Genomic DNA, 11,097 nt, shown 5'->3' with positions numbered 1-11,097 from the left:
GCCGTGTCTCTTTGGAATGCCACCATCCCACCTCGCTGATACGAATGCGTTGACAATATCTGGAGTTTTATCTAATCAGCCTCCCCACTGCTGTTGGTGCTGATGTGGTGTGATCTGCCAAACCGTTTGGCAGGATCTTAATGAAACTGGATGCTGATGGCCTTGGATCGTATTCTTTTACATTCTGAGTTTTTTATGCCTCATTCATGGCTGAGTTTAACCTCTACTGCACTGAATATGCATATGTGATTATATGCACCCAGGCGTTTCATTGATTATGTTTGTTTCTGAGATATTATGACGTTGCCTTGTTAAAAGCTAGTCTTGTTGTTTCTTCCAGCTTTCTCATTTACACTGACCCCAATCCCCAGCAAGCCTGTTAAGTAGCATGATTTAATCTTCCCTGGCAGGAGCACCCAGAGCACCCCTCTGCTTCCCCTCCAAACATGCATTTTTAATCAGTATATTAAGATGTCACATAACAGTCTGAGCTCATCAGCACTGCCGCTGGCCAAAGCAAATATGGATTCAGCTATTTAGAGTGGTATTAGACCCAGCCTGCAAGCTATCAGAGAATAATCACTGAATGGTGATGTGTAAAATGCATTTCTGCCATATAAGACAACAGCAACAAGATGACCTCGTTGTGTGTTTTTAGAAGGTGTTTCAGGACTGTGCTACAGAGACGAAACCAGCAAGGAAATCATTTGACTCATCTTCTCAAGGTCTCTGAAGTCTCCGCTGGGCCCCGTCCTTGTAGCAGAAGACTGCTGATGGCGCTCAGTGCGCTGAGAGCGCGGCGCACAGATAAATATTTGAGCACATGTGAGTGGCGAAAGCGAGATGACTGTCAGCCTGTCAGTTGTGCTTGGAGTCGTGGCATCAAGCGGGGGGCGGCAGTGGGGGGGACCTGCTCGGTGACACCCGTTAACTCAGGCAATGACATCAACACATGCACTTTCCCTCCGCCTCGGCCCCGCTCTGTGGATCCCTCTCACACACAGGCCTCTCAGCTGACTCCTGTCACAGGCATCACCCTCTAGGTGCGGTGGTGGGCTTCGTGCACGCAGTGATCAGGCAGCTCGCCAGCTCTGCCTTCTCCTGCCTCCACCTAGACGACTTCCCTTCACCCTAATGAGCTCTGTCAGGATGGCATTTGACATAAGCCATCAATAAAGCACACATGACAGACATTAGGACTCTGGAAAGCCAGGCTATCCCTGACCTCTGCCCTTCATTGTGGAGACAACTCCCACATCTGAGTTGATGCTCCTTTTTTCATTTTGAAGGGACATTACTTCAAATAAAATAAAACTAGTAATCAATCAAAGGTCTTACATTCCTTGAACTTTTACCTGTCATGCCAAAGTTTGAAGCTAAGATCATCTTATGCTGAGAAATGACAGAGTTAAAGCTATTTCGCTCAAACCTTCTAACTGTCATTATGCACTGTGTTGAGGAGGACTCTCAGCGACTACCACATCAAATTTTAACTCAATATCTGTAAAACTGACTATGTTTTAGCTATTGTTTGTTTTGTTAGCGAAAGTAGATTAGCTGTGGTGTTGACTTTTAAAAAAGGGAATCAGTTGTAGAGGTGCAGCTAATGATTACTTTCTGAAAGTTTCTTTAAGGTTCATCCAGTAGAAAATGAGATATTTTACAAACAGACAGCCAAGAGCACACACAGACATGGACAGAAAACGAACATTACTGCCTTTCCCCTTCAGCACTGGGTGATAATTGGCGTGTTTTTTCTGTCCACCTGAATACAAACGCACATGCCGGTTTTTCAAAGTTTCTGAGTGTAATTCTGCAGAGAATCCATTCTGAGCCAGCTTTTCTGCAGTCATAAAACGCTGGGTCAAAGAACACTTAATGAAAACTAATCAGCTTAAAGACATCCTTCAGATCACTGTACTGTAGGAGAGTATAGCAGGAATAAACTGTTTACTATAAATTCTTCAAGGTGAAGTTACTACACTCACAGTCAGTCAATCTATACTTGAGATTTTTTTACAGTTTTTTTATAAACCTCTGTCACATTCATGAACATATGTTTGGAAGGGATATACAAATAAAAAGAACATGATCTAATATGAAGAATAAAGTAGATCACATTAAGTCACACGTGTGCTAAAGAAATATGTGTAAATGTCACTTTTAGAAAAAGCTGCCACCGTGCAGACAAAAGAGCAAAGTGTGTTGCTCGAAGACATTTTTCAGAGCTGTGTGTGTGTTTGGACTTGGAGGCGTGGAGCCTCTTAGACAATGTGAAGTGGAGGTGAGGCCCAGGCGGCAGGGCTGTGGCGTCGCGACCTGCGAGCCCTGGATCACGCACGGCAGCAGAGGACCTCCTGATCATGATGAGTTGTGACTCCTGTCACCTTCGAGTGTCGTCAAGATCTGATGACAAGGGTGTTTTATTTTACTCTTTCATTATTTTACTTGATTTTCTGTGAGAAGGAAGGCAGGAAACAAAGCATTTGGGGAGACTTTTCAAGCGGATTTAAGACAACATGAAGACAAAATAGATTTTTGCTGTTCAGTATTCAAACACAAAAAGCCTTCATGCGTAAATGCTCAGTCTTTGTGCCTCCTCTCATGTTGACAAAAACAGTTTTACAGTCAAAATCCTTTCACTTTACTGGTATCAGAATAGAGTTAAATAATTGACTGAATTCTTGTCATTGTGACGTTATGTAAAAACGGACTGGTTCTGGATTTTTTTGTTAGGTTTTTTTTGCTGCATTTTATATCATTTTGATATATTTAAAGTTGTGTCAAAGGCAGACAGAATCAGTGTGTGGGTGGCTGCGAGGGAGGACTAAAAACCAAATTTCTAAATCAGTTTTGACACATTGTAGCTGCAATGCACCCAGAAAATTATTATTATTATTATTATTATTATTATTATTATTATTATTATTATTATTATTATTATTATTATTATTATTATTATTATGACATCCTTTCATGAAGTTGCCCTGCAGAAAGTGCCCTACTCTGAGTTTTCCTTCATTCGAGCTGTTCATTTGTGATTCACAGGAGCTTAAATCAAGTGAGGGACTGGAAAGAAATAAAAGCAGACCCCTGGATGGCAATTGGATGCATATTTGTGCGTGGAAACTCACTCGCTGCTGTGGTCAATTTCTCTGTTTCTCTGTCGCAATTACCAGCTTGGCAGTTTGACTCCAGCAACAAAACGCTGTCACACACACAAGCACTCTGTCCCGCAAGTGCTGTATAGGTGATGTCGTGCATTTGTTCATTTGCAATTTCTGCTCCCTGTTACTCTGCCTTCACAAACATAGGCTGTATAAAGTGGTGCAGTGTGCACCATACACTCCCTCTAGTTTCATTTAGCCCTTTATCTGGGCAGAAATTGACTGCATTCAAGACTGGAATGGATGTAATAATTGCATGCGCTCTATAACATGCTCTACAAATGTGTTTTTGAAGAAAAAAAAAGGGTAGGTTTCAAGGTATTCCTAATGGCTTTCTGCCAAGGATTCGAGGTCCACTCTCGCCGTATTGTTTGTTTGCAGCAGCCACATGTAACCTCCTCTATCAAATTTGCAACCTGCGGTGAAGCTGCAACGCTGAGTTTCTGGAAAACATTCAATTCAGAATCTCATCTTTTTTTGTGTGCAGGGTGACAATAGCAGAATTCAATGAACTTGCATTTACAGGCAACAGATGGTTGGTAAAAAAAACAAAAAAAAACACAACAACAACAAAAAAAAACCTTTTGTAATATTCAGGAGCACCGCAGAGATTTGCACAACAGGAAATCTCTTTGACCCAGGTGCAATGCTTTTGTATCGGCCTCACTGTGTGCATTCTCGGCTGCTCTGTTGGTAAAATACTCATTTTGATATGAGCCCTGAAAACAAACAGTCCTGTGCGAATGCTAAGCATCACAACTTGTGGATTTATATCATCTTTAAACAATGCAACAGTGAATTTGGATTTAAGGTCAAGTATCTTGTGCACTGATTATGATAACAGTGGCCAGGCTGAGCTGCCCAGTGCATGGCCTGCAGAACAAAAGCTTCAGGGGATGGTATGTGTGTCGAGCAAAACTGGCCATGTGTGTGTGCCCCTGCTATTCTGGCTCTCCTCTCTCCATGTCAGCTGGGCCGTATGACTGAAAGGCACTGGATTATGTACACTAGGGGCCAGTGGGTCAGTGGATAAGAAGTCTTCTCTGTTACCACAAATCCACAGATTAAACGTAGCGTCGAGAGCCAGCGCTGCCCTGAGGGCAAGTGGGTCTGAAACACAACTCTGAGAGAGATTTGGCTTAACCCTTCTGTCACTGTGGAGCCACGTGGCAACACACGAGTGGAGTGGCTTCTCTTTAAGTCCATCTGCATGGAGCAGGCTTTTTAACAGTGTCCGGGTCGTTCAGGGGTTACTGGTGATGCTGCTGACATGATATCTTAATTGGAAAGTTAATCCTGTGGCAGGGCCAGCAGTGCAAAGGGAAATCAACACAACCCTGGCAGCCTGTGAACATGCAGGGATATTTGCATCTTCAGCCTTTGTCGAGCCTGCCTCTGGAAATTAATGGTATTCACTTCTGATATCAGGTTGAATTCACTGCCTGCCTCCCTTTCACTCTGTAAGTGGTCGGAGTAGATGTTAACACAAAGGTGTTATGCTGCCTTTCAGAGCCAGATAGGCATTTACCAGCGCTGTTTATTGCGAGTAAACTCCGTGGCGAGCCCGCACATGCGTTTGCATGCATCGCAGTGGGTTTATGGATATAAAGAGCAGCAGGACTATGAAGAGGGGCGGGGTGGGAGCAGATGGAAAGGTGCTGTAGGTCTGTAACAGGAAGGCCGTTGGTGACAGGCTCTCGTAGCGTCTCGTCTGCTCCAGTGATCTCAGGGAATCTGGGTCATTTCCAGCCTGTTCGTAACTGTTCCCCCTCCCTCTGCCCTTGGCGAGCTGCAGCTCACATGCTAATGATGACAGAAAGGAAATGTGCTCTTGCTGCATGGTCTGCAGCAGGGTGCACCCCACCTCTTCACCTTTTTTCATCCTCTGTGCACGACTTTAGGTACAAACTGTCAGATATTTAAAAACTTCTTTATTCAGTGAATCTGGATGTGTTGGTGCTGGAGCTACATAAACACAGCACATTAATTACTTTCTAACCTTCAATTATTCTCTTAAATTCTGTTCTGTAAAGCATGTTTGTTTAAAAGGTAATGAAGCGTATATATCTTTTTACTTTAATATAAAGTTAATTTATATTTTTGAGTCTCAAAGTTCCTTCTTAATCTTGCAACCAGCAGTCGACAAAACTTTTAATGAGAAAAGGTGATGGAACAATTATTTTTCTGAAAACATTTTAAGACTTCTTTTGTTACATTAATTTAATTTATTAAAAAACACATTATTTACTCACAAATTGATAGCACGTTTAATTGAATTGAAATCCAACACAAATAGGATTTTTTTAACTCTATATTTTGACGCAGGTGCACAAGAATTGTCAAAATAAACTTTGAGTGTACTTTTCTGTTAGTCTTGGTTAATTTTGTTGTTTTATGTACTGTACGTATTTTATTTGTTTATGCTTTATTTTACCAGGAAGGTCCCATTGAGGTAAATGACCTCTTATTCCAGTGAGTTCTGGTCAAGATGAATACAAATCAAAAACAGTCATAAAAAATGCATCACTAAAAGACACGTTTACATACTATTTTAAATGGAATAAAATGAAGGAAGAAAACCATCCTAAATAAGACCAATATGTTCCAAAACTAAGAGAAACAGCTGCAAGTTTAAGTCCTAAAAAATGTGAAGGGATGGAAGTGTGGGGAGTATAGCAGGAGTGCACCAAAATAAATAAAGGAATCATCAGATCTCATGAGGAAACTGATAAAACAGCATGATATTGTGATTTCTCTGGCTCTGGGGGTGGAACTATGATTCATGGAGCAAAGGAACAAGAAGAAACAGGCATGTTTGAATGAGATCCACTGTGCTGCTGCAGAATGAGTGGAGATATTGGTGTCAGGAGGCCTATCTCCTGCTGACACAGTGACATATAGGCCTGGGCTCATACACCAGGGCCTACACCGCTCCGGCAGAGCACTTTTCTTTGCAAACAGAAAACGATGGCTTGCATGCAATTTCACTTAATGAAAGAGAAAGGCTGCCATGCATTAAAGCAATTAAAACAAAATGAAATAAAAGGGCATAGAGAGAAGAAAAAACACTCCCCCCTTATTTTATAAATGTTTAAAGCGAGTCTATATGAGCTGGGTGTGTTATTTACACAGCATGGTTGTTGTTTGTAGCCCCTCGTCTAAGAGATCCAGAACTGGTTTATGTTTAATTCAGACGCGCTTCCTCCAGGAAAGCAGCGCAGTCCTTGTAAGTTTAGGTTTGAGACTGGAAACCTGCACACATTAAATATTTACAGGCAGTTAAATTTTTCAGATCAGCACCTTGTCAGTCGACCTCACTATTTATTTCCCCTACTTTCATCTGATGGAGAGTCTTATCCTTTATTCACAGTTGGAATGCGGGAAGGTAAATAGTCTAAATTGGCATTTTTCTAAAGGAAAAAAAACTGGACCCATTTGTCCACATCTTGATTTTTTTAAGATATATATATATATGTATGAAAAGAGGCAACAAGAGAAAGAACAGCTTTCTGTGCAAAATGCATTTCATAACCTCGCATCAAATCTGTATTCATTAAAAAAAAAAGAAAAAAAAAAAAGCCGAGGGGGGATTCATGCCTTGTGCGTGTGTGGCGAATGCGTAAATGCGTATGCACGGAGTGGAGAGATAGAAACGGGGGGTGGGGGGTGAGCGTGCATGTGTGTGGGAGGAGGAGGGAGAGAGGGAGGGAGGGGTGTATCTGTGAAAATAATATCAGGCTTTTCCGTCAGAATGAACTTTCCTACTGTATCCAGCCATGAAATAATCTGACCCGACACTTCAAACCATCTGCGCTATCTATCCGCCCTCTTATTTACTAAATCAGCCCGTGCACAAAACGGAGTGTGCATGATAGCCTACTAAACCCCGAGTAGCCTGGCGGGGCCATCATGATTTTATATACACACATATTCCCTCCCCTGTTATGATGCATGCGCGCGCTGATGTGCTGTTGGCACTGATGGAGGGATTTTTTAATTTTTATTTTATTTTATTTTTTTAAATATAATAGTCCAAAATGTTTTTTTTTTTGTTGTTGTTGTCGTTGGGTTTTTTTTAAAAGAAGAAACTGCTAAAAACAGCACCCGTGAAATTCGTGCTTTCTTGCAGAAAAGAGCATTTATTTATTAGTCAAATCAATTAAAGGGAAGATTTTTTCCTTTTTTTCCCCTGTTTTGTCAGTTTGAAGAAGAAGAAAAAAAAAACGAGAAGCAGTTCAAGGTTGGAAAACAGCGTTGGCAGCTAAATCATGTTGAAATGGAGAGATAAAACTCATCATTTTTATGACAGGTCTGCTGAGGATAGCAACAAAACATATGTTACAAAAAATATGTTTTGATAATGAAATGTCTTTTTTTCCCTTTAAACTCAGTGTGGTGGATTGATCATTACTGAGGCTGTATAATAAATCCAACACAGTCATCTGAATTAGGCCAGAGGCTAAATTTAATATTATCTCTGATATTAACTCCTGATTTTTTATTTTATTTTTTACCTTTGGACAGGATGGATGTTTGATGCCAGTTTGCTTCTCTTTAAAGGAGGATGGTTGCTGCACTTCAGCACATAAACTGAAGAGTGTTTCTTTAACACAAAGACAGGACAGCACAGAGCTTCAAGACGCGCAGCAAAAAAAAAAAAAGGTCAAAATGTTTATATTATTTTTGAAAAGGGAGGCGCTCAGATCCCCTTTCCGCCTGATTGGCCGAACTTGACAGTGATTGACGTGCATCCATGGCAACCGAGCAGCCAATCTGCCAAGTCCAATAGGAAATCATCAGAGGGGGGCTTCGCTGGCTCTTTTTTTTTCTCCCCCTCTTTCCCCCCTTAAAAATACATCTCGGCTCCGGTTTGAATTCTCTCCCGCATTCAGTCCCCGGCTACCTTGAAAAATACGCCGCTCGGGCTTGAAATTCTCCTGCATCTTCAGCCCTTTGCCTGCCAAGTTTGCAAAGCCTGAGGATGCGGTAGCCGGGGCCCCCCCACCACCACCACCTCCACCCCTCACAGCGTCGTCCCCTCCTCCGCGGCGTTCGGTGCGTGCGTTTTTTTTTTTCCGCGGCTGGTCGGAGCGTTCGGTTCGGGATTGCCTCGCTTCTTCGGGTGCCTTGGATTGCCTCGACGCGGAGGAGAGAGGAGGAGAGGAGAGGAGAGAGGAGAGGAGAAAAGGAGGAGGAGAGGGAACCACGGGAGAAGCCTCCATGTTTCAGCTGCCCATCTTGAATTTCAGCCCCCAGCAGGTCGCCGGGGTCTGCGAGACTCTGGAGGAGAGCGGGGACGTGGAGCGCCTGGGCCGCTTCCTCTGGTCGCTGCCCGTCGCGCCGGCGGCCTGCGAGGTCCTCAACAAGAACGAGTCGGTGCTGAGGGCCCGGGCCGTCGTCGCCTTCCACACGGGCAATTTCCGTGAACTCTACCACATCCTGGAGAACCACAAGTTCACCAAAGAGTCGCACACGAAGCTGCAGGCGCTGTGGCTGGAGGCGCACTACCAGGAGGCGGAGAAGCTGCGGGGCCGCCCGCTGGGGCCCGTGGACAAATACAGGGTGCGCAAGAAGTTCCCCCTGCCCAGAACCATATGGGACGGAGAGCAGAAAACCCACTGCTTCAAGGAGAGAACCCGGCACTTGCTAAGAGAGTGGTATTTGCAGGACCCGTACCCGAATCCCAGCAAAAAGCGGGAGCTTGCACAGGCTACCGGACTCACACCCACACAAGTGGGGAACTGGTTTAAAAACCGCAGACAAAGAGACAGAGCGGCTGCTGCCAAGAACAGGTGAGCTGAGAGCATCCTTCACAAAAACCTGATCACAGGATCCACATTCCATGCAGCACCGCGGCTCACAGCCAGACACCTCAAATTACTCTGATTTACATTCATGTTAGGGCTCTCACCTGCCTTGCATTCTTGATTTATTTCTCATTCATAATAAAAGCTCTCTGTCAGGCTCACAATAACATTTATTTTGAAGGGAATAAAATGGCAGCCAGAAACTGTGACAAAAAAAGGTCACATAATCTTCACAGATGTCAGTTTAGATGATTGTGATTTCAGCCCCAGTAAATCCAATCAACGAAATAAAATTAAAAAAAATCTGAAAATATCTGAACTAAGAGCTGAACTGCACTGATTTATTTATTTATTTATTTGCCTGCTTGAATCCAAACAGATCATGGTCTCTATAAATAATATTAATAATATTAAAAACAAAATATGTATTTAACACGACTGCAGTGATGTCAGTATAATTGCCCGGTAAACGCTGTTATAAATTATATGAAAATCCCAGTAATCTCGTCATTTATTGTTAAAAACCGAGTTTGAAATCCACATGTTATGGCTAATCTTATTTGTGCAGAATACGAAAATGATCTGCTCTGTTATTTGTACATTTTCAGGCAAAATCAGCACAGATTCTGGTTTCATGTAATTTGTAGGACTTGTTTTTAGAAAATAAATAAAAAGCATGGAGATAAAAACATATTTTCTTTGTTCCTGACATTTTATTCTTTTAGTCATTTATGCGTTTTGCAGGTTCTACGCATTTTNCCGTGTCCCTGTCCTCTGCTCAGGCTACAGCAGCAGGTCCTGTCCGGCGGCTCGGTTCGCTCCTTGGCGGACGAGGATGGCACCGTGGACCGCCTGGGGAACTCGTCCAGTCCGGAGGCCAGCCTGTCCAGCAAGGCGGCCGCCTCGGCCATCTCCATCACCTCCAGCGACAGCGAATGTGACATCTGACGGGCGGAGCGGAGGAGCTAAAGAGGAGTCAGAGACAATCTAATAAAAACAAGTAACAGTGCCTGCGTCGAGTTCAAACACACACACACACACACTGATTTCTGACGGCTGCCAAAACATGAGGGGATCCTCACCCTTTTAGGCCTATTTTGTTTGCGTTTTACCCACGCGTGGATAACTGAAAACGGACAAAAAAGAAAACACATTTCACGGACTAATAACGCTTCAGGATGACAAAGGAGAGAAAAATAAAATAAAATAAAAATAATTTAAAAAAAATGGAGGGAAGAGGGAATCCAAACTGGCCTAACCTGCTGTTCTATGTGGGTATTTCATGTTGAAAAGAACTGTGATATTTTTACTTTAAAGTTTTATAAATAATGTTTATTTGCTTATTTAAAAAAAGGAAAAAAAAGAATTGATCTGCTCTGCTGTCTCTTCGAGTTTCATATTCATTTGCTTGGTGTTTTTAATACTTACCTTGTCCACAGGTAAACCTGTTGAGCATGCGCGCTTTAGTGAAATTGTGTTTCAGTAAAAGGAAAAAAAAGGTAAAGATAACTTAATAAAATAACTGTTGATCAAGAAAGTCTCTTGTTTGACTTCGTGTGCGCAAACATCCATTTTGTTTCAAATAAATTAGATTTGATTGTAAATGAATTTCTCTTGGCTGTTTGAATTGGAAGGAACGCTTTTTTTTCTTTTGTTTTTTTTTTTTGGGTATCATGCTGCATTCACTGACACGTTTCAGAGCGAGGTCTAATTGGCCAACATGCTCCGCGTCCTGTAATGCAGGGTGACAGCGAGAGGTCACCGAGAGGCCGGCGCACTAACCCGGATGATCCGCGGGAGAGATCATGGGAGATCAAAACAGCCCAGATTGTGGATCCGAGGTTCTTTACGCGCAGAAACAGCCTCCTATTAAAAAAAAAAAAAGAAGAAATGTGCAAGTGCTTATTTTCCCAGGACATCAGCAGTCAGGGCGACGTGAAGTTTTTAATTATCAAGGGCTTCCTGCACCTCTAATGATCATAATTTAGCAGCCGGCTTGTATTAATGTGCAGATTTTCTGCTTTTTTATGTTTAATCTAACATCATTTTTACTCCTAACGGAAGCGTCTCCTTTTTGTACTTGTTTTTGGTCTGAAAAGGATGTTAGGAAACTGCTTAAAAAA

The 11,097-nt window shown here is 42.6% G+C and overlaps 1 protein-coding gene across 1 annotated transcript; it reads left to right on the top strand.

Annotated features, from left to right (window-relative positions):
• Nucleotides 1-6,539: 6,539 nt before the first annotated feature.
• On the top strand, nt 6,540-10,575 carry six6a (SIX homeobox 6a). Its single transcript, XM_017411910.3, has 2 exons — nt 6,540-8,959; nt 9,757-10,575. The coding sequence occupies exons 1-2, from the start codon at nt 8,388-8,390 to the stop codon at nt 9,920-9,922; spliced, it is 738 nt and encodes a 245-aa protein (XP_017267399.1). The 5' UTR covers nt 6,540-8,387; the 3' UTR covers nt 9,923-10,575.
• The last annotated feature ends 522 nt before the right edge of the window (nt 10,576-11,097 follow it).

This window comes from Kryptolebias marmoratus, linkage group LG10 (assembly GCF_001649575.2).
Source record: "Kryptolebias marmoratus isolate JLee-2015 linkage group LG10, ASM164957v2, whole genome shotgun sequence".
NCBI classification, from domain to species: domain Eukaryota; kingdom Metazoa; phylum Chordata; class Actinopteri; order Cyprinodontiformes; family Rivulidae; genus Kryptolebias; species Kryptolebias marmoratus.
The sequence above is the reverse complement of the archived record's forward strand: the minus strand, read 5'-3'. Positions and strand labels throughout refer to the sequence as shown.

Bases quoted from the DNA above. Each gene is read 5' to 3' on its own strand.
- six6a (XM_017411910.3), top strand. From the start codon at position 8,388: ATGTTTCAGCTGCCCATCTTGAATTTCAGCCCCCAGCAGGTCGCCGGG. The intron at 8,960-9,756 runs GTGAGCTGAGAG...TCCTCTGCTCAG, and splicing joins GCGGCTGCTGCCAAGAACAG to GCTACAGCAGCAGGTCCTGT.